Here is a 22,921-nt window from a genome sequence, read left to right on the forward strand (position 1 = left end):
CAGACTCAACAACACTTTGGTTTTGATTATTATGTTTTTAAATAAATTTGGTAATATAAGTAATCAGGAATTTTCCCCTAAAGATCCACATTTTAGCTTCTCTTAAAAAATCAAAAGATATGGTAGCTCAAGGCCTGTATTTCTGGTGACGAGAGTAAGATGCAATTTAATAATTGTCACCCCTCTATGTCCTACACATGTGCCCCAGTGAAGTTCTGCCTCTACCACCCCCTCCCCACTTTTGGTCATATCTGATACCTGCCTGGCCTCTAAAGGCATTGAGTTAATGACCATAATCTGAGGGCCCTTCGAGCGCGGACATTCTGATTTTTGTATCTGGCCTCGACTTAAAGTGTTTCTGAGAAATCTGTTTCCCAGCCTGTTCAAATAAGCTGTAACTCAGGCTGCTGTGTATTAGTAATGGTAAGTAACACTGTTGAGCATTGACTGTGCTTGACACTCTTTTATAAGCACTTTTCACACATTATCTCATTTAATCCTCATCACAGCCAAATCATTAGCCCCATTCTACAGATGAGGCTGCCTGAAACTCAAGAGGTGAGGTCACGTTTTCAAGCTCACAGAACAAGTGGTGGAACTGGCCAAGGTTCAGACCCTGGCAGTCTGCCACCAGAGCCTGCCTCAGGCCACTGCACTGGCCTCCAGCTAAGTGGTTTTGAAAAGGCTCTCTAATTAAGCTCCCTGGAGGCTGGGGTGAGCAGGAGGAGTTTGGTACTCCAACGAGTTTTTGAAATGTTAGTTGAAATGAACGGGATAGGAGAGTGGGATTTCCAAGGATTGATAAAGTAACATGACCTGACTCAAGGCAAGAGATTTCTAGGATTTATCCACTGTATGGCTGGTCCCCTTTGGTGGGCACTGGTTAAAGCCAGCTAGGAAAGAATGGCAGTGAAATGTCATCCATGCCAGTGGGTGGGGTGAACCCTAGGTCTGTGATGCCCAGTTGTATGGCAGTTAGTATACATCAGTTACCCCTGAGCCCCTTTCTTCTCCAGTTAAATGTGTGTGTCCGGGTAGCCTGCCTCCCTTCCAGGTGCTGGCGAGAATCAGGGAAATAGAGGGATAGGGGGTGTTTCTGGGAACTTGAGCAACTGGAGGTGTTTTTCAGTCTCAGAGCATGACATTTTCTGGATCCAGGTTGGGAGGATATATTAATAATGGTAATTGTAATTAAAATATATTAAGCATTTAGTCTTTGTCAGGGGCTGTTCTTAGAACATTATACTTAAGCATTCATTGGCTATCACAGGAAAGTCACTTGTCCAAGGTGCTGTAGCCAGAATTTAAATCTAAGCAGTCTGGCTCCACAACTTATATTCTTAACTACAGTGTTATGCTGCCTCCACCTAAAAGCGACCCTCCTAAAGATATTCAGACCTCATCAAGAGGAGGGTGCCCACACATTTCTTCCTCATGATGGGGTCCAGCTACTGCAGGACCAAGCTGAAACAATATTGGAGGGGGGTTTGAACCAGGAGAGAGAAAGGAATTGGGCATTCCAAATGGAAGGCACAGTATGAATTGACAGCACTGGGGTGGCAAATTGGAGGAGACTGTATGCAGACAGGTTTGGCAGGGCTGGAGAGGTGCAAGGATTTAAATGGGTAATAACTATAGCAAACATTCGTGTTTATTGTGTGCCTGCCCCTGTGCCAAGGACTTCAAATAGAAATGAAGGTGGGGAGCAAATGAAGTGACTTGCCTGGGATTGTGCAGTTAATATGTGGTAGAGCCAGTATTTAAACTGCAGTCTGTCTTGACTCCCAGATATCAGCGTGTTAGGGCCATGTTGTGGGAGGCCTTGAGGGATAGGGTGAAGCTTTTCAATTTCTAGCAGTTGCAGGAAACAGGAAACCATTAAAATATTTTTGAGTGGGGAGCAAGGATTGGCCTGTAAGGGCAGGCAGGGTAGGTTTGGGGTGCTGCCAAGGACAGACCGGGGTTTCTTGGAGAGAGTGAGGCCCTGGATCTCCAGACGGCATTCCTGTTTTTATAGTTCTCATGTTGTGGTCAGCCTCCACCCCAGTGTGGGGCTAAGCAGGGTTCCTCAGAAACTGCACAATCATTCCAGTCAGAATAATTTCCTTCCCTCTCTGCTTTGCCTGCCTCCTCCTTGGCTGAGAAGGGGGGGAGGAAGAGGCCAGAGGTACCAAGACAGGCGTAAAAAAACCTGTATTGAGGGTTCTTCAGCCCCTTCAGGCCCAAAGTATAACACCTTTTTCTAGGAGTTCAGAGGCTTAGAAGGAGCTCTGAGCAGAGGATCCCAGAGGTCATAGGCAGGGCTGGAGGCTGACCTTCGGGAGTGGGTTAGTGCACTGCCCTCTCCTTCAGATGACGTCCTGGCTAGAAGCCTAGATAATGTCACCAATGAGAGAATGTGCTTTGGGGTCTGTACCAGGCTGGACCTCCTTCCTGGGCTGGTGTCAGTGGAGAGCTGGCAGGAACCAGCCTTTCTGTGAGAAATAAGACTGGGGTTCTTCTGCTTTGCCTCCCAACTCTGTGGTAACTGGGGCAAAAGGGCTTCAGTTCCCTGGGCCTTGATGTTCTTCCGTACCTAAGATGAGACATTCAGCTGTGTTTCCTTTCCTTTTTCTTGGATTTGAACTACTCCAGAGTCACTGTGTCGAGCTCAGAGGCCCTGTTACCACCCTTAGGATCATTGGTGCCCTACTTGGAGGCCTCCTCCTGATCCTAGGGATGCAGAAATGATTGGGCAGGGTTGCCATCCTATACAAGCCCAAAGTCCAGTGTGAGACAGGCAGGCTGGTGAAGAGGGCAATAGGTGCTGGGCTTGAGGTAGCAGCCAGGGAGTGCAGAGGATGGAGCAAAGGCTGAAGTGGCAGGCAAATGAGGGTGGAAGAGTGGTGAGCTAGGCAGAGGGGAATAGCATGCGTAAAGGTCTGGGAGCTGTGGGAACCTGCCCTGTCTTGAGAATGGTAAAAAGTCAAGTTGGATTCCTCTTTCTACCTCAGGAATGGTGTGGATGGATGGAGGGTGTGCAGCATCCTGTGGAAGTAGGCCTGGATTCACCCTGATTTGGGCTTAGTTCCAGAAAAAATCTGAGGGAGGTGGTGAAGCCCAAGGACAAGGATGTTGAGGGTGCATTTGCTATATTTCATTAGTTTACAAGTACTTCTGAAGAAACAACTCTGCTCTTGGCCCCACTGTCATTACTGAGGATACAATGATATCTAGGACAGGACCAGTCCCTGCCATCACAGATCTATTGCATCAGAGGCATATAGTAAATAAGCAAGTAAACAGATAACTGGATAAGATCATTCCAGGTTGTGATAGGTATTGTAAGGAAGACACGACAAGGTAATATGATAGAGTAACCGGGTTTGGCAGGGACAGCTACTTCATATTGAGGGTTCATGGAAGGCTTTGGAAGAGGTGACACTTGCTGAGATTAGACCTGAGGGAGCCAACTGCTAAGATCAGGAGTATAAGAAGAAAGAGCTAGAGCAAAAGTCCTGAGGCTGGAACAAGCTTGGGTGTTCCAGGAACGAATGGGGGTAGGGGCAAAGGCTAGAAAGGCTTGACCAAAGGGTGAGTGGAAGATAAGAGGTCAGAGATGAATAGGGCCCAGGTCCTGCAGGGCCTTGTAGTGGTGTACGTGAAAGAGTTTGAATTTTATTCTCAACATGAAGGGAAACCACAGGTGGTATTTAAGCAGGAACTGACTTGGTCAGATTTGCATTTTTAGAAGGATCAGAGTGGCTGCTGTGAGATGAGTGGACTGTAGGAGGCAAGAAACCAGTGTGGATGCTGTGATAGTAATTCCAGTTAGGGATGCTATTGACTCAGACCAGGTTGCAAGCAGAGGAAGTGGAGAGGTTCAAAGAAGTTGCTCACAGCATACCAGCTTGTGTATGAAGGATGAGGGAACGAGCAGCATCTGGTAGGCGGTTCCCCTCAGATGCCAGGGTCCCTTCTCCTTAATTGGATTCTGGGGCTGAGCTGCCATCCACGGCACTGACCAGGGCAGCGTGGTCTCCTGTGATCAGATGCCCAAGCCTGACATTTTGCTTCTCTCGCCCTCTGGCCAGGTCTCCCCTGCCAAATTCACCCCAGCCCGCTGAAGCGCTCTATGTCTCTCATTCCCACGAGTCCCCAGGCCCCTGGTGAGTGGCCAAGTCCAGAAGAGCTGGGGGCCCGGGCTGCTTTCACCACGCCCGACCACGCACCCCTCTCACCCCAGAGCAGCGTGGCCTCCTCTGGTAGTGAGCAGACGGAGGAGCAGGGCTCCAGCCGGAACACTTTCCAAGAGGATGGCAGTGGCATGAAAGGTACAACGGTTGGGAGGGCAGTACTTGGACCCTTCTGTAGAGCTCAGAGGACAGAAGGGAGCTTGTAGCTACTACCCTGCCCATCCCATCCTTCCAACCCCCAACTTCGCCCTTCCAGAGAAGGGGAGAAGCCTGAGGGGAGTAGAAGTCCCTGCCCTTGGGGTTCATACTGATCTGACAGACCCCCAGAGACCCTGGTATAATGGGGGAGAAGTCCCTGCCCTCAGACACTCCAGTATGATAAGAAAGCCAGGAAACAGGTAACTGGTGGAACAGACTCCCGACCTTATGCCCCTCCCTCCTTTTCCACAGATGTGCCCTCATGGCTCAAGAGCCTCCGCTTGCACAAGTACGCAGCCCTTTTCTCACAGATGAGCTACGAGGAGATGATGACACTGACTGAGCAGCACCTGGAGTCTCAGGTAAAGCTCAGGAAATCATAAGGGCAGAGTTGGGGGCAGTACCATTTTGATACCCTTGTGGCCTGAGCCTCCTCCATATCTCTAGGCCTTGTTGGGGCACCCCTAAATACCTCAGCCTCCCATTTCCAGCTCCCTGTCCCCTTCTGCCCTACCACAGAATGTCACCAAAGGTGCCCGCCACAAGATAGCTCTGAGCATCCAGAAGCTGCGTGAGAGGCAGAGCGTCCTCAAGTCCCTGGAGAAGGTGAGGACCTGGTATCCCCAACTCCAAGGTCAGCTGGGTGCCCAGCAGTACCAGTAGACTGAAGGTTCTGGGTCATCCTTGCTACCCATGTGGCCTCCCCTCAGGACCTCCCCAACCCTCAGGTCTGACCTTCAGTTACCCCAGCCTTAGGGAGCCAGACTCTGGGCATCAAGTACAAGTTGGATCAGAGGCCTCACTTGCCTGTGGCTAAGAGGCTCCCCTCCCTGTCTGTCCTGGTGTGTGTCCCCAGAATCTCTTTGTTGACTCAACCTCTTGTCTCCCCTTTCATTTTCATTTCTGACTAGTCTCTGGTAGACAAGAGTGTCTCCCTGGGTGTGTGATCTCTCCATTTGGTTTGTTTCTCATCTATTCACTTTCCTTACGTATCTGCCTTGATTTGCGTTCCTTTACACCTTACTCTGCCTCTTGCCTTCTGTTTTTTCCCCACTTCGTGTCATAGTCCAGATCTCTGCATCCAAATCTGGTTCCATCTTTGGTGGGACCCTAAGGCCCCAGAATTAGGCCACCTTCTTTTGAGCTCCATGGGACTCTACCTTGAAGAGGGAAGAGGGAATATGTGTGTACAAATGTATGCCTATGGGCTTGTGGTGCCTTTACCTGCCTTCTCTATGTGCTGGAACCTGGGGTCCCACCAAGCACTCTCCAAGCCATGTCTGACCCCATTTGTATAATCATTCTACAAAGATGTGGGGTCACCATGTGACCCCCAACCATGTCCTCCTCACACAGGATGTGCTGGAAGGAGGAAACCTGAGAAATGCTCTGCAGGAGCTGCAGCAGATCATCATCACCCCCATCAAGGCCTACAGTGTCCTTCAGGCCACTGTGACCACCACTACCACCTCCACAACCCCTACTGCCAAGGATGGGGGTCGGGGGGAGCCACTGCTGCCTGGTGCTGAGCCTCCCCTGGCTCATCCTAGCACAGACAAGGGCACTGAGGCCAAGGATCCTCCAGCTGCAGAGAGCTACCCACCCCCACCAGCTCCGGTTCCCACTGATGGCAGTGAGCCAGCTCCAGCTCCTGTTGCCGACGGAGATATCCCCAGCCAGTTTACACGGGTGATGGGCAAAGGTGAGACCACCAGAACCCAGCATGGAGTTCTGGAGCAGAGAGCCAAGTGAACCTAGGCCTTAGGGATCAAATTCAAGTTAAATGGTGGAAGCAGAGCTTTTTAAATCAGCCTGGGGACTAGAGCACCACAAAGAGTGACTTGAGACTGACGTGGCAAGGCCCCTGCCCTCAGGTGTGTCCAGGCTGGAGATGGAAAACAACCCTTACCCTCAAAGCATCTCCAGCCTGAGAAAAAGACAGGATAGTGTGTCAGTGGAAACTGCATACAGTACTGAGTGAACAGATAAAGAGAATTTGTTGGTTGTCTCTGAGGTGACTGAAGGCCATGGGATGGGTTTGGTAAAGCTCTTAAAGCACTTTTCTAAGGCAGCATGATAGAGTAGACTTTATACCTGGGTCTAGATCCTTTTATCTGTGTGGCCTATGTAAGTGACTCAGCCTCTCTGAGCTTCAGGTTCCTTGTGCTGAAAATGCCCATTAATGAGATTCTTGTAAGAGTTAGAAGGAGAAAAGTTACCATTGACTTTCTATCTGCCTTATGCCAGTCTCTATGCTGGGCACTTTATATATCTTCATGACAAGCCAGGTATCATGCTTGGCACATAGCTAGTACTCAACCAGCCTGAGTTCCTGTCCCTCCTTCTGTAGCAGAGGGCATATTGGAGGCTAACCTCCTGCCCTTTCCCGTGTCTCCCAGTGTGCACCCAGCTGCTGGTGTCCCGACCAGATGAGGAGAACATCACCAGTTACCTCCAGCTCATCGAAAAGTGCCTAACTCATGAGGTGAGACCTTCCCTAGAGCTCCCAAGAAGGGAAAGGCGACCCCATCCCTCTCAGAACCAACATTCTTTTTTTTTTTAAACATTTTTTTTTTCTTTTTTAGAGAGGGGAAGGAGGGAGAAAGAGAGGGAGAGAAACATCAATGTGTGGTTGCCTTTCACGCACCCACTACTGGGGACCTGGCACACAACCCAGGCACATGCCTTAAACTGGGAATCGAACCAGTGCCTCTGATTCGCAGGCTGGCGCTCCATCCACTGAGCTACACCAGCCAGGGCAGAACCAGCATTCTTTATGTGGCCAGCAGGGCCCTGCCTGGCTGGCTCCTGCCCACCTCTCCAGCCCTTATCTCACCATCTACTGGCCCCTCAGCTCCCAGTTCAAACACTTGTACTCAAGGATGCCTTCACCGGCCCCTCATATTAGATCAGGTTTCTTATGCCTTCTGTGCTTCTCTCTCCCAGTGCTCATCACAATTGTGTTGTCTTCTCCCCAACTAAACAGTGAGTTCCATGTGCACGGGTCACCTCCAATTCCCCACATTGCCTGGCACAGAGCAGGCAATTGATAAATATTTGAGCAAATGAACAGAAGGCAGATCTGAAAGAAGCACCCCCTCCCTGCTTTACTTCCCTAATTCTAGGCTTTCACGGAGACGCAGAAGAAACGGCTGCTGTCCTGGAAACAGCAAGTGCTGAAGCTCCTCCGGACCTTCCCGCGCAAAGCTGCACTAGAGATGCAGAACTACCGGCAACAGAAAGGGTAGGCAGGCAGCACAGGCAGGCAGGCAGGTCTTCCCTCCCTAAGCCCTTCTGGTTGACAGCTGGTGCTTAAGAGGGGTGATTGCATTCTGGGCTGGGAATCCATAGGACTCATTCAATCAATGGGTGACTTATACTCATCACCAGTGAAGACTTTTCCAGAAAAAATCAGGATGTTCTTACCACTAAAATAGGGTACTAAGCTGGCAAAACCAGCTCATGTCCTGATAGCAGGCCCCTTGCCTATCCCTTGTTCTTTTTATCTGTATGCAGAGGGCACTGAAGTCCCTTCTCACCATAAACAACAGAAATATCACAGCTGAGTATTGAAGTTAGGAGAACTGCTTTGCTTGGGTGTGAGGAACATTTCCCATCTCTATCCTGGGGGTACCCTTGGGCAGGAGGTGATAGAATGTATGATGTAGGAACTTGGACAGGGAATCTTGGCTCAGGGCAAGTCTATGTTGTGTCCTACCCATTGGGATTGTGGGGAGAGGTGAGGAATGGTGAACAGATGACCCCCATCTACCTAAACTGACACTCTGTGTTCTGCTCTCTCATAGCTGGGCGTTTGGCTCCAACTCACTCCCCATAGCTGGCTCTGTGGGGATGGGGGTGGCCCGGAGGACCCAGCGGCAGTTCCCATTGCCTCCCCGGGCCCTCCCGCCCAGCAGAATGGGCCTTCTGAGCCCCTCGGGTATTGGAGGCATCTCCCCCAGGCACGCCCTTACCAGCCCCAGCCTTGGGGGACAGGGCCGACAGGTGAGCGAACAAAAATAGAGGGCCTGGTACTTCCAGGGTTGGGGTGATGGTACCTGGGATGTGTGTGTCCATATATTTGCATCTGGGCCTGGCTTAGAGAGGAGGGGACTCCTTTGCCTGCTCTACCACTCCTGGGCCTGGGCCTCTTCCCCACTCACCCACTTTCTCTCTCCCCATGCCCTTTGCAGAACCTATGGTTTGCCAACCCTGGAGGCAGCAACAGCATGCCCAGCCAGAGCCGCAGCTCTGTGCAGCGTACTCACTCGCTCCCAGTCCACTCGTCGCCCCAGGCCATTCTCATGTTTCCTCCAGGTAAAGTGCCCCAGCACTTGGGACTCTGACTCCACAACACACTTAGCTGGCCTTTATCTTCTCTTCTGTGTCATGTATGCTCAGGCACCTCTTCCCATCCTTTGCACCACTCTGCATCCATCTCCCCTCATCATGGGTTTTCTTGTGCTCTTCCCACCCCCATTTCAGTGTTCTCTCTCAGGTCCTGCCTTCCTTTCTCTATCTTCTCTCATTCCTTACTTCCATATCCACATGTCCACATCTCTCCCTCCCTGTCTTAATTTTGGTATCCATGTTGGTGGTCTCTGTCACCATCTTTGTAGAGGATCATTAAATACTCAGTTTGGAAGGGATTGAGGGGGATAAGAGAGTCAAAGCAGTGAGGTTTCTATGGAGGGAAGTCCTGTCTATTGATCCACCAGCATTTCTTTTAGAAGCCAGGTGACCAGGCCAGAACCATTAGCTCTTGGGTCAGATTTTACATAAAAGACTGTTTGAAGTGTTCACAGACAAGCCCAGGGATAGATCAGGATGAGGGGGAAGTGGACAGAAGGGAGAGTAGAGAAGCATTAGCCCACCCTGCTCAATGAGTGAGGATGACGCCTCCACCCTCTGCCAGGTCCATTGCTGGGCAACAAGGCTGCAGAGGCAGGTAAGGCTAGTCTGGAATGACTGCCTTTGGAGAGATCTTAGACATGCAGGTGATCTAAACTCTTTATGTCATAAACTGCCCATCAGTAGGGATTCTTAATTTATGAGATAATATGGGCTGCCATCTGTTGAAGACAGGAGACCCTGTTCATTGTGTTCGTCCTGGCACAAAGCTTGGCATCTGTAAATGATGTTAAAAGACTGAATGGATGAACTGCAGGAGCCAAAAATAAGAACAGTTGTTTTTACCAGTATGCTGTTTGCCAGGCTGTTTGTCAGACATCTTTACTGCACTGTCAGATCAAACGGTCCTAATGCCCATGAGGGCACTGATGTCATTCCTATCTGATCAGTCACCAATCTAAGACACAAAGAGGTGACTTGCCCAAGGTCAAAAGTGAAGGTACTTAGGTGGTCTGACACAGCCCAAGCTCAGGGTTCAGAGGGGATGTGATGAAAGGTGAAGCTGGAAGTGAGAGCAGGGTCTTCCTAACCAGGTAAAAAGCTCAGGCTTCCTCCCATCAGCAGTGAGGAGCCCAGGAAAGGGGCTGTCTCCCGGACTCCAGAACAGGAAGCCCTCTGGAGAGGTGGTTTGAGGACAAGCCCCGTGGCTACTGTCCTGGTTTGCCCCATCTGTGTGGCCTGCCTGGATCAAATCCTGCCCAGAGGAACAAGCCCAAGAGGGAAGAGTTCTAATTAAGCTTCTACAGAGCAGGTCATCAGTCAGGGAGCACAGGGCTGCCCAGCACCCACAGTAGATGCCCAGACTGTGCCCAACAGTATGCAGTGTATGTCCAAAATAGCCACAGCCTATGTGGTCTCCAGGAAGCTCCCTCAGCTTCACATCACTTCCTCTGTCTGCCAAGTCCAGCTTTCTCTGTTGGACAAGCCTCTGTATTTGCGGCCTCTGCCTGCTTTGTGACACACCCAGGCCTGTATTTGTCTGTCACCACACCTTCTATCCTAGTGTGTGCCTGTCATATGTGCTCTGTTTCTCTGTCTCTTCTTCTCCCTCCCTTTCCCTCTTGTATCTTTCATCCTTTCCCCAATGCCAGCCCATCCTGTCCTTTGTCTTCCTGGCTCTACTCTCCACCCCAGTCCAGTCCTTAACACCTCCACTCTGCTCTGTCCCACACAGACTGTCCGGTCCCTGGGCCTGATCTGGAGATCAATCCCACTCTGGAGTCTCTGTGTCTGAGCATGACAGAACACGCCTTGGGTGGTGAGCATTTCCTCTTTCCCTGACCCAGCTCCCACCTGCCCAGCAGCGTCTCCACCTCTGAACTGAGCAACTTAGAGTCATCCAGAGGGGTCCCTAGGGGAGGCTGGACCTCAGGGAGGGCCTGACTGGGATGACAGGCTATCTGAGCACCTTTTCTCAAGCCTCCAACAGCTCCTGATCTTCCTCCCTTCCTCCCTTTCTTACCACAGATGGGACAGACAAAACCTCCACCATCTGACAGGACCCACAGCCCAGCGCACTCATAGGCTCCCCGGGCGGCGGGCGGGGGCCAACCCCCAACAGGCTTCTCTTCGACAGCGAGAGAGGGTGGGCGGGCTCAGCTATACATTCTAATATTTTTCTACTCTCTTATCCTCTTAATTTTTGTTTAACATTGGCACTCGCCTTGCTCACTCCCAGGCCCATCGAGGGATCTCTGCTGAGGCCAGGGTGGGGGTGGGGGGCAGGGGGCAGCCAGAATAAAGAGGGCAGGAACTGGCCAGCCTGCCTGCCCCCTTCTTCCCTCCCTCATCTCCCACCTGGCCCCATCCCATCTCTGCCTCCTCTGGACCACTCTCAACCTGCCCCTCCCGAGGGAGCAGCCTCCCCCAGGGACTCACTGACCCACTATCTTGTGGGGCCTGCTCAGAACCATCTGACATTTGGGGAGAGACAAGTGGGGTAATAACCTGCTCTCCTGAATGTTGAGAGGCGCTAATTAAGGAGAAGGCAGGTGAGGAGAGGAACCACTCTCCTCGTCACCATCTTCTCCTTGTCACCATCTTCTCCTTCCCCCTTCCCATCATTCTCCCAGGACAGGAGCCACCGTCTTCTCACTCACCTCCTTTTGCCCTGTTTATCAGAGGTTCTCTACAATTAATTTCTTAGACCTATTTAAGATACATATTTATATAGTTCTTAACGGTTTTTCTCTGATCATTCCCTCTCATATTTAGAATCCCCAAGCCTCTCTCTAAGCCAAGAAAGTGGCAGGGGGAACCTGAATTTTATGAGGGGAGGGGGCAGAGCCCCCTCCTCCAGACTCCCTAGCCCTTCCCCACTCCCTCTCCCTCCTGCCCCAGCCCTGGCTCCCCAGATGCAGAGGTTGAAGTGGGGGGCTAGGACAGCCAAGTGAGGTCAGGAAGTCTGTTGCCTTAACATCCCCTTCCCCCACCAACATACACTCTTCTCTACTCCCAGGTCTGGTTGCTGAAAGATTTGGGGATAAGGAATAAGGGAAAGGGGATTGTTTGGTTTTTGGTTTCTTTCCCTACCCCCTTTTCTTTCAACCTTCTCCCACTCCCTGTTATGTCCTCATTAAGTGGAACACTATCATATCCCAGAGATTCATCCAGCCCCTGGGTCATACAGATCCTCTGATCCCTGTTCCGACTATGGGGTTGTACTGGGGCCTAGGTGGAGGGAAGGGGATTTGGGGATTCAGGTTGTGGGAGCCAGGGTCCCCTATTCCAACCCCTTCTCCCCCCTCAACACCCCCACACTGGGACATTATCAAGCTTTTCACACCGAAAAGGGAAAAAATGTTATTTTTAGATACATTTTATGAGTAACTTTTGTTATGAATATGGCTGGTAACCATTGTGTATGTTATTAAAGATACAAAATGTTGGGAAAAAACAAAAAACCAAAAAAAAAAATTAAAACCACTGCCCTCCCTGCACTCTCACCCCATCCCCCTAATCTTTTTGCCCCTGCCCTCCTGGTCTGGACCTCCCTCAGCTCTCAGCCCAGGGAAGGGGAGAAAGCCAGGGGGTGGTGTAGCCCTGGGGACCTGTTCTAGGTCCTCACCTCCTCTCCCAGTGCCGGGCTGGGTGGGGTGTCAGGTTTATTTATGTACCTCTTGCACACTCATCAACCTATGCAAGTCCCCCACCCCGGCCCCTCCTTGTTTCTGTGCCTTTGCTCATTCCCCTCAAACTCCCAGGGCTTCTCCAATTCCCCTCCCACTAGCCCAGGGAAGTGGGATGGACAGGGGCCACCTCGTTTGGAATCAGCAGGGTGTCCCTCTTAAAGGACCCTCACCTCCTCCCAGCCAGTCTGTCTGGTTCACTATCCATCAGGGTGAGCTGGCTCTGCCTGACACTAGGAGGTGGTGAGGGATGCACGCACATGCACACACACACACACACATACACGCAAGAGCTGCCCCCACCCCCTACCTGACCAGAGTGTGCAGGACGCGGGCGGCCCCACTCTGATGGGCAGGACCCTAAACCTCTCCAGTTCCAGCCCCTCCTTAGCCCCTCTGCCATGATTTCACCCTCCCTTCTATCCCCATGCCCCATTGGCAGAATCAGCTTTGAGTAACTGTACAGTTTTTCTCGCTGTTGGAGATTTATTTGTTCAAGTTTCACTTGTTTAATGGTCTGGGCTTATTTTGGAAAAAAAAGCAACAACAAAAAAAGTATTCTGACCTTTGTTATGCTACATTTCATTGAAAGCCTAATATGGTCCTGCCTCTGTGGCCTTTGCTTCTATGCCTCAAGCTGAGGCCACTGAGTACCTGAGGTTGGGGTTGGAGGGGAGAGATGTAGCCAGAATGAGACCATAAGGCCTGGGAAGGGAAATTGAGAAGCTGGCTTTATTAACAGCAAAGGTTTGGAACAGGAGAGGAAAGCGAAGTGAAAGGCTTGCAAATAAACCACAGAAAAGTGCCTTCCTGAGCATAATAATCATGTCCGTGCCAGCCCTGAAAGGACTCAGTCACTGTCACTGTCCGCTTCACTGGAATCAGAAGCTGCAGCTTCACTGCCGTCCTCCTGGGCTGATCGTTCACTGCCACTGAGGAAGGGACTGGCACTGCGGCTGGGGCTGGGACTGCGGCTGGGGCTAGGGCTGGGACTGCGGCTCCGCTGACCACCCCCATCACTGCCACTTTCTGATTCATTGTCACTGCCATGGGCTCGTCCTCTGTCGTCGTCATCAGAATCGGCGTCCTCTGAATCCGCATCACTGCCAAAGATTTCCTCTTTGTCCCTGGCGGCTCGGGCCTCATCCTCACTGCTCTCATCCTCGCCGCTACCACTCTTGTCACTGGCCTCATCCCTGTCACCGTCTTCCCGTTCACTCTCACTGCCTGAGCGCTCATCCTCACTGCCTTCTTTCTCACTGCTGCTGCCCTTCTCTTGCTCCTCATCTGTGAGGGAAACAAAAGGAAGTGAGACCCAGTTTCCCACCCTCCCAGGGTTGGAAAAACCCTCTCAGGGTTTCACTTATGCAGCTTTACCTGAGCCCCCAGCTTCTTTCTCTTCTGTCTCCATTTCTTCCTCTTCCTCCTCCTCTGGTTCGTGGTTCTCCAGCTGGGCCTTCCGTGCCTCCTGGCAAGCAGCAGGGTTTAGGGAAAGAAAGGGTATTATATCAGGCTTCTGTTCCCTATTTACCCACCACCACACTCCCCATGGGAGCCCTGAGCCAGTGGTGCTTATTACCTGGGCTTCTAATTCCTTCTCATTCATGTCCCGGTGCTTGACCACAAGCAGGGCATTGGTACCCGACTGAACCCCAGCCTTGGCCCTGCGCTTACTCAGGCGGACCCTGCAGTGGGCAAGTTGGGGGGAGGGGTGTGGAAAATGCAGTTAAAGACCCCCCCAGTGGGGGACCTGGTTTGACTTGGTTCTTAAGTTACTCACCAATGCTTAGCCCAGAACAGGCCAGAATAAATACAGATTGAATAAGGGAGAATTAACTCTGGTTTGAGGCAGGGGCGGGGAAGAATAGCTCTCAAGAAAGCAGTTCGGTTGCCTGTATGTATAGATTTTAACGTGAATTAGTTACCAACACTTAAAAACACAGAACCTAGATTTCTGGCTTTGGGGAAATATGAATCTATGGCCCCACTGGGCCTTTCTGCGTTGGAGTCCTTTGCTGGGCAGGGCTCTGGTGTCCCTAGGAGGGTGCCAACAGCTCTAGGGCACCCATGCTCCACCAGTCCACTGTGCTGCCTTTCACATTTCCTGCCTGGCTTCCAGGATCAGAATTTGTAATTTCTGCTTTAAAAAGAAATTCAAGGTCACACTTTTTTCCCCCCAACCTTTACACCAAAGGCCCCAGCCAACAGTAAAATTTTAGCCATCAGGGAGGAGATTTTAGGATCACATTTTTGCACTTGGGCACCCAATGTTTCGTTTAAAACATGCTAACTTTATGTGTAATCCTATACTTCAGTTACGTTTACTTTCTCATGAAGTCTCTTAATATCAGGAAGCTTGGTTGTCTACATAAGAGGTCTAAATTTCTCCAGCATTACATAAAGATCTTCTCCATGGGTTCTTATGTTAGAAACAGGTAAAGCCCACATGCATGAGCAGGTTTCTGCTGCTCTTGCTTACAAATGCATGTGACAAATCTTTAGTACAAATGACCTCCAAGGTGGTATATATCCCAGGGTCTTGATCCTGAAGCACAGACCCAGACTAATCTGAAGTAGAAATGTCCACTGAGTACCTGGTCTCCAGCTCATTGTAGTAAACTCCATCACCCTCTCGGAAGATGAAGAAGTAGTTTTCCTCATATCCCTTGCTAGCCTTGTTCTTCACATTCCAGTTGTATTCCCGAGCAATCTTATAGTCATACCTGAGGGTGAGGGAAATAGGGTCAGCCCCGTTTATTCCCTAATGAGGGAGAAAGAGAGACACACATCTCAATCTCCAACACAATCCCAACTCACGCACACATCATCTGGTGCATAGTCCATCTCTTCTTCCTGGTCCCGCTTTCGTTTCTTCAATGTCTCTTCCACAGGCAGGAAGTAGGCCACAAACTGGTTCCCTTCCTCATCCATCATGCCCCTGGTTGGGAGAAGAGGAGGAGCAGTGATAAATGAGGACAAAGGGCAATAAGGAATATGCCAAGGTTGAAAGCAGGGCCACTTACCTGATCATGGCCTGAGACATCATCTCCAATGCAGCTGCACCACTGGTGTCCTTGGGGGCCGGGTCTGAGTCAAAGATTACCTGAGCGCACGGATTAATCCACATCTGGGGGATGGAGAGCATCAGAGTTAGAAGTGAGATGGGCAGAGATGGCAGGCTATCCCCTCCTGTCTCCTATCCCAGATCTGACCTTAAAGTCTGGGAAGACAGGCATGACCTCCACTGGTGTCACTCGGGGCTTGCTATAATGCTGGGAGATCTGATAGGGACAAAAACAGGATGAAAAGGAAGGTAAAAGAGCTCTGCAGCCAACTCCTTTTTCTGGCTCCCCCATCTTAGTCCCTCAATTACCGATTTCTGGGCATCCTCAAAAGTCTTCTCAATGGCTGTAATCTGGCTATCCCTGTCTTTGTAAATTTCCTCCTCAGTAAACTGTTGTTTCACAGAAACCCCAATCCTATGGGTGAAGAGAGAGAACTTTAGGGGACACTGGACCCACCTGAAATTTCTACCTTCCCTCCATATCCACCACAACTTACTTGACCTCAGGCTTCTCATTGGAGATGCCGTAACGGTTGAACTCCGTGGAGATGTACTCTGTCTTCCGCATCCACGGCACCACCTTCGCATGCTGCTGAGACCTAGGGTAGAGGATCAAGCACATGAGGACACCACCACCTTCCTTCCATTAGAGCCGGTCCCCAATCCCCTCTCAGCACTCCCTTACCTCTTGGAGCTAGTGGGGGCCTGAATCTCCTCTTCCAGAAGCTTCTCATCAGCTGGGTCTAAGAGTACTGGAAGAGAGCAAGGAAGCAAGAAGACCATGATGGAGACCCAGGCCTGACCTTTGCTAGCCTAAAGCAGGCTCTCCCTGCCTTCCTACATACCATTGGGGTCAATGCGGTAGGTGTCAGGGTTGATGAGGTCAATGGTGACCCCAAGGTCTGGCTCAGTCAGGAGATCATGTTTGTGTTGTTTTTCCAAGGAAGTTGCTTTGTACTGGACAAACCTGGATGGGGAAACATGCCCATTATGATTTCCTGATTCAGCTTTAACACTCAAATCCCTGCTTCATAGATGCTAAACTTCCGTAGGGAACTCAGAGTGGAATGTCTCCCATGTTGGAATCTGAAGGCTGGCTCTCCCATTGGGAACAGACTTGGACACTGCTTGCTCATCAACAAGTATATCAGGCATCTACTACTACAGTATGTGCTCAGTACTGTTTTAGGCCCTGAGGAGAGAGCAATCAACAAGAGAAGAGGTCCCTGCCCTCAGTCAGTGGTTTCCCATTCACAATCTTAGTCTCACCTGTTCTGGTCGAAGGGATAGGTAATGAACTTGGGGTCGAAGGGGATGTCAGGGAGGCTATTGCAGTACTTGACTCGGCAGACCACTCCAGATCTGGGAACACAACAGCTCATTTAAAAAGCTACCATGAAGGTTAAAAGAAAGTATCAAACTACAATAAGTAGGGAGGAGAGACACAACACAAAGACATAAAACATCAATAACATAAAATGTGGAGGGGGGGGAGTAAAAATGTAGTTCTTATGAAATATATTTGAACTGAAATGCCAATCAGCTTGAAAATAGACTGCTGATGATACCCATAAACCTCATGTTAACCACAAACCAAAAACCAACAAAAGATAAATAAATAATAAAGAGAAGGGAACCCCCAACAAAACTAAAGAAAACCAAACCTCAAGAGAAGAAAGGAACTATAAAAAAAAAAAACAACCAAAGAACAATGAACAAAATGGCAGTAAGTACATACTTATCAATAATTCTAAGACATACAGACAAAGTGAAAGGATGGAAAAAAACATCCCCCCTTTCTCTTTCTAGCCTTTGAGTATGCCTGTGCCTTTCCCCACCTGCTGCTTCTCTCTCCGCCCCCCCCGCCCCTCCTTTCCTTCCCCTTTTTTTCCCTCAAGGCACATAGCTTTTCTTTCTTCTAAGTTTCAAGGACCCCCTTTTTTTTGCCTCTTTAACTTGCTTCCTGAGTCCATAAAGCCTAGCTGGCTCACTTCTTCCACACCTCACTTCTACTTCTGTGACTTTCTAAATAAACTTTTGCTTGTATTTGGAAAAAAATAATAACAAGATACCCCATGCAAATAGAAATGAAAATAAAACGAGTAGCAATACTTATCAGACAAAATATACTTTATTAAAAAGCATAAAAAAAAGACAAGGACAGCCCTGGCTCGTGTGGCTCAGTCGACTGAGTGTTGGCCTGCAGACTGAAAGGTTGCCGGTTCAATTCCAGTCAGGGCACATGCCTGGGATGCAGGCCAGGTCCCCAGTTGGGAGTGTGCAAGAAGCAACTGATGGATGTTTCTCTCACACAGAGATGTTTCCCTCCTTTCCCCTATCTAAAAATAAGTAAAATCTTTTTAAGATTTTATTTATTTTTATTTTAGAGAGGGGAAGGGAGGGAGAGAAACATCAATATGTGGTTGCGGGACCTGGCCTGCAACCCAGGCACGTGCCGTGACTGGAAATCGAACTGGCAGCCCTTTGATTCACAGGCCAGTGCTCAATCACTGAGCCACACAAGCCAGGGTGAATAAATGTTAAAGGACCAGGACGTTACATAATTACAAAGGGGTAAATCCAAAAAGAGAATATAGCAATTGCAAATATGTATGCAGCCAACATAGGAGCACCTAAATATATAAAGCAAATATTAACAGACATGAAGGGAGAAATCCACAGTAATACAATATACTAGGGAACTTTAATACCTCATTCACATCAACGGATAAGCTCATCCAGACATAAAATTAATAAGGCCATAATGTCAATAATGTCCTTTAATGTCACATTAGACCAGATAGAATTTATAGACATTTATGGAAAATTTCATCCAAAAGCTGCAGTGTGCACATTTTTTTTTGAGTGCCCATGGAACATTCTCCAGACCAGGACCACAAAACAAGCCTGAAATTCAAACCAACTGAAATCATGCCAAGCATCTTTTCCAACTTCAATGACATAAAACTACAAATCAACTACAGGAAGAAACCTGGAAAAACATACAAATACATGGAGACTAAACAACATACTACTAAATGGATCAAAGAGGAAATCAAAAACTACTTGCCCTGGCTGGTAGGACTGTTGGTTGGAACTTTATCCCATACACCAAAGGGCTGGGGTATTCGATTCCTGGTCAGGGCACATACCTAAGTTGCAGGTTCCATCCCCAGCTGGGGCACATATGGGAGGCACCCAATCGATGTTTTTCACATCAATGTTTCTCCCTCTCTCTAAAATCAATAAATATCTTTTTAAACTACCTTGAAAGAAATGAAAAATGAAAACAAGTTTTCAAGATTTATGGGATGCAGTAAAAGCAGTTGATAGTTATACAGGCCTGCCTCCAGAAACAAGAAAAATCCCAAGTAAACAATCTAACTCTACACCTAAAAGAACTAGAACAAATAAAACCCAAGGAAGGAAATTGTTAAGATCACAATGGGAATAGAAATTTTAAAAACAACAGAAAAGATGAATAAAACTAAAAGCTGGTTCTTTGAAAAGATAAAATTAACAGACCTTTAGCCAAACTCAAGAAGAAAAGATAGCCCAAATAAATAAAATCATGTCACAGAGAATGACAGCCAAGAGAATGACACCACAGAAATAAGAATCATTCAAAAAAATATAATTATATGCCAACAAATCTGACAATCTAGAAGAAATGGGTAAATTTCTAGAAATATATAACCTTAGACTGAACCAAAAGAAATAGGAAATCTAAACAGACCAATTACTAGCAATGAAATTAAAGTAGAAATCAAAACTTCCCAGTAAATAAAAGTCCAGGTTCCGACAGCTGCACAGGTGAATTCCATCAAACATTCAGAGTTAATATCTATGCTTCTTGAACTCTTTCAAAAAACTGAAGAGGAAGGAACACTTTCAAACTCATTCTACAAAGCTATCATTACCTTGATGTCAAAACCAAAGGCATTGAGGAAGAAAAGCCGGGGGGGGGGGGGCGGGCTGGGGGTAACCCATCAAAATACCCTTGATGAACCTAGATGCAAAAATTCTCAACAAAAGGTATCAAACCAGATTCAACAATACATTACAAGGGTTACACACCATGACCAAGTGGGATTTATCCCAGGGATGCAAGGATGGTTCAACATCTGTAAATCACTTAACATGTCACAACAGGTTAACAAAACAAAGGATAAAAACCATACGATCACCTCAATAGAAGCAGAGAAAGTATCTGCTAGAATTCAGCATCACTTTATGACAAGAACTCAACAAAGTACGTACAGAAAAAACACATCAACATAATAAATGTTTATATATGACAAACCCACAGCTAATATACTCCATGGTGAAAACCTGAAAGCTTTTCCTCTAAGATCAGGAACAAGACAAGGATGCCCATTATCACAATATTGGAAGTCCTAGCCATAGCAATCAGACAAGAATAAGAAATAAAGGCATCCAAATCATAAAGAAGTAAAACTCATTATTTGCAGATGACATAATACTTTATGTAGAAAACCCTAAAGAATCCACCCCAAAATATTAGAATAAATGAATTCAGTAAAGTTGCAAGATATAGAACAGACAGTAATCTGTTGCCTTTCTATACAGTATTTACAAATACAATATTTTGATTGCATCAAAAAGTATAAATATGAAGGAGTAAATTTAACCAAAGTGGTGAAGAACCTGTACTCAGAAAACTATGACATTGAAGAAGATGCAAATAAATGGAAGATATACCTTGCACATGGACTGAAAGGATTACTACTGTTAAAATGTCCTTGTACCTAAACAACTTACAGAATCAATGCAATCCCTATTAAAACACCAATGGCACTCCTCTCAGAACTACAACTAATCCTAGAATTTATATAGAACCACAAGAGACCCCAAATAGCCAAATAAATTTTGAAAAAGAACAAAGTGGGACGTTTCACGCTCCCTGATATACTATGCTATAAAGTTACAATAATCAAAACAATATGGTACTGGCATAAAAACATAGATTAATGGTAGGGAATAAAGAGCCCAGAAATAAATACTTATTTGTATGGTCAATTAATCTATGACAAAGGAGGCAAGGATATACAATAGAGTAAAGATAGTCTCTTTAATAAGTTGTGTTGGGAAAACTGGACAGATAAATGAAAGAAATGGAATTGGACCACTTATGCCATATGCAAAAATAAACTCAAAATGGATTAAAAACTTAATCCTGAAACCATAAAACTCCTAGGAAAAAAACATAGGCAGTAAAGTCTTTGACATCATTGTTAGCAATATCTTTTTGAATACCTCTCCCTAAGCAAGGACAACAAAAGAAAAAAATAAATGGGACTACATCAAACTAAAAAATTTTTGCACCGCTAAGGAAACCATCAACAAAACGAAAAGATAACCTACTGAGTGGGAGAAGATATTAGTAAATGATACATCTGATAAGTGGTTAACATCCAAAATATATAAAGAACTCATACACCTTAACACACACACATACATACATACATACAAAAGTCCAATTTAAAAACAGGCACAGGATCTAAATAGTTGCTTCTCCAAAAAGGACCCACAGATGGCCAACAGACATGAAAAGATGCTCAACATCACCAGGTAAATGCAAATTAAAGCCACAACGAGATACCACCACACACCTGCCAGAATGAACAAATAAGTGCTGGCGAGGAGGCAGAGAAAAGGGAACTCTCCACACACTATTGGTGGAATTGTAAATAATGCGGCCACTATGGAAAACAGTACAGAGATTCCTCAAAAAATTAAAAATAGATCTGCCATGCAATCCAGCAATTCCACTTCTAGGTATTCAAAGCAAACCAAAACTCTAATTGGAAATGGTATATGCACCCCATGTTCATTTGCAGCATTACTAGTAATAGTCAAGATACGTTAGCAACCGGGATGTCCATTGACAGATGAGTGGATAAAGAAAATGTGGTGTATATATTATAATGGACTATTATTCAACAATAAAAAAGAATAGAATTTTGCCATTTGGGACAACATGGGTGGAACCTAGAGGGTATTATGCTTAATGAAATATGTCAGACACAGAAACAAATTATAACATGATTCCATTTACATGTAGAATCTAAAAAAACAAAATAAGTGAATAAACGAAACAAAACAGAAAGACCCACAGACAGAGAACAAGCTAATATTTGCCAAAGGAAGGTGGGAGTTTGGGGAAAAAATAAAAACAGCTGATATATGGCGGGGGGGGGACCGGCCGCTGCTGCCCATCTCTGCTTCCAGTCCCCATTGACCCACCCCTCTTAAGAGAACATAATTAGTGGGGAAAAGAAAACATAATGGGGCTCACCTCTCAGGCAGAGTCCGGTGGGAATTGGGCCTGGTAGGTAAGAGAGAGAAAAAGAGAGGCATTGGTAGAAAGATGGAGAAGACGAAACTGACAAGAGAGTAAAGGCACCTTCTCCAAGTTTTTAAAGGGTAATTTCTTTTAGCATGGGTGTTTCAAGTGCTTTAATAGAGAGAACTAATCATTCAATTCATTTTAGAGAAAAGTGTCCCTAACTGCTTAAATGAAGCCAAGTACTCAATCCCTTTTCAAGGGAGTGTCTTCAAGTGTATGATAAAAATAACCACGTACTTAATTGTTTTTGGAAAAAGGGATGTCCAGACCCTTGACTGGAGACATAAGAGCTCAATCCCTTCTGAATAAAGTCTCCAAGAGCTTAATTTCCGAATTCCCTGGCGGGGAGAAGGGGCAACACCCCATCCCTGAAGGAACCCCTCTCCTCATCAAAGGTGAGCGCTCCACGACGTCACGGGAAGAAAGATCTGGGGGGCTAGTGACATTGTAGGTAGATACCCGAGCCCGACCTTCCGCCTCGCCTAAACTTGGATAAACGATAGAGCAAAGCGGTGAAGTCTACCTGTGGCCATCTTCCCGCTGGGCCTGGGTCTGGATGGTGGGCGCCATGGCGACGAGGCGACGACGGTAGTCCGGTCTGGGCCCGGACTGAGGTGCGCGGAGACAAGGAGGGGCGTGCCGACTTCAACCGACACCTACTCCGAGACAGAGCTCGGGCTGGCGCCCCTGTCCGTGTGCGGTTAGCGTCGGAAAGAGATGGGCTGATGAGAGGAATTCCAGTGGAGACTCAAGTAAACTCGCAGCCGCTTATTTTCAGCGGCGGACCTATCAACTGACGCCAGGACACTGAAGCCCGAACTAGTCCCTTCGGACCGCGAGGCCTTCTGGGAAATGGAGTCCGAGTTAAACCCACACCCAGATTGGCCAGGGACTGGTAAGAAGGGGCGGAGCAGGAGAAGAGCCTTTTGTGATTGGTAAATAGGTACCAGTCCGACCGTCGGATTTGAGAATCGTGTTGGATAGTCGGGGGCCCTCTTTCCTCCCATTGGCTGAATTGTCTGAGTGGAGCTAACTAGCAAAAGAGGCCTAGAGCTGAAGACGCTGAAAAGAAACC

General features: G+C 47.8%; 2 protein-coding genes across 4 annotated transcripts in view; one reads left to right on the forward strand and one right to left on the reverse strand.

Moving 5' to 3' along the window:
- Positions 1 to 12,981, forward strand: part of SAMD4B (sterile alpha motif domain containing 4B) — a 38,381-nt gene extending 25,400 nt beyond the window's left edge. Inside the window, exons 4-13 of the mRNA XM_024577377.3 lie at positions 4,074 to 4,313; positions 4,626 to 4,735; positions 4,893 to 4,979; positions 5,730 to 6,075; positions 6,773 to 6,858; positions 7,499 to 7,617; positions 8,180 to 8,378; positions 8,567 to 8,690; positions 10,459 to 10,542; positions 10,752 to 12,981. Coding sequence (XP_024433145.1) covers positions 4,074 to 4,313; positions 4,626 to 4,735; positions 4,893 to 4,979; positions 5,730 to 6,075; positions 6,773 to 6,858; positions 7,499 to 7,617; positions 8,180 to 8,378; positions 8,567 to 8,690; positions 10,459 to 10,542; positions 10,752 to 10,780 — 1,424 coding nt within the window. The 3' untranslated portion in view covers positions 10,781 to 12,981. The remainder of the gene's footprint in view (positions 1 to 4,073; positions 4,314 to 4,625; positions 4,736 to 4,892; positions 4,980 to 5,729; positions 6,076 to 6,772; positions 6,859 to 7,498; positions 7,618 to 8,179; positions 8,379 to 8,566; positions 8,691 to 10,458; positions 10,543 to 10,751) is intronic.
- A 141-nt stretch (positions 12,982 to 13,122) lies between these two features.
- Positions 13,123 to 22,672, reverse strand: PAF1 (PAF1 homolog, Paf1/RNA polymerase II complex component). Of its 3 annotated transcripts, XM_024577378.4 has the most exons (14): positions 22,370 to 22,670; positions 21,796 to 21,825; positions 16,746 to 16,838; positions 16,322 to 16,443; positions 16,162 to 16,228; positions 15,974 to 16,075; positions 15,786 to 15,891; positions 15,625 to 15,693; positions 15,436 to 15,539; positions 15,234 to 15,350; positions 15,007 to 15,135; positions 13,992 to 14,097; positions 13,790 to 13,880; positions 13,123 to 13,699 (listed from the first exon to the last, which is right to left on the reverse strand). In XM_024577378.4, the coding sequence occupies exons 1-14, from the start codon at positions 22,414 to 22,416 to the stop codon at positions 13,263 to 13,265; spliced, it is 1,620 nt and encodes a 539-aa protein (XP_024433146.1). In that variant the 5' UTR covers positions 22,417 to 22,670; the 3' UTR covers positions 13,123 to 13,262. The 3 variants fall into 3 exon arrangements, with proteins under 3 accessions (XP_024433146.1, XP_071076090.1, XP_045041290.1); XM_071219989.1 differs by lacking the exon at positions 21,796 to 21,825 and having other exon boundaries at positions 13,123 to 13,515; positions 22,370 to 22,672; XM_045185355.3 differs by lacking the exon at positions 21,796 to 21,825.
- Positions 22,673 to 22,921: the final 249 nt, after the last annotated feature.

This window comes from Desmodus rotundus, chromosome 12 (assembly GCF_022682495.2).
Source record: "Desmodus rotundus isolate HL8 chromosome 12, HLdesRot8A.1, whole genome shotgun sequence".
NCBI classification, from domain to species: Eukaryota; Metazoa; Chordata; class Mammalia; order Chiroptera; family Phyllostomidae; genus Desmodus; species Desmodus rotundus.

Bases quoted from the DNA above. Each gene is read 5' to 3' on its own strand.
- PAF1 (XM_024577378.4), bottom strand. From the start codon at position 22,416: ATGGCGCCCACCATCCAGACCCAGGCCCAGCGGGAAGATGGCCACAG. The intron at 16,839-21,795 runs GTGAGCCCCATT...TTGTGTTCCCAG, and splicing joins CACCGGACTCTGCCTGAGAG to ATCTGGAGTGGTCTGCCGAG. The intron at 16,444-16,745 runs GTGAGACTAAGA...TTCCCCATCCAG, and splicing joins TATCCCTTCGACCAGAACAG to GTTTGTCCAGTACAAAGCAA.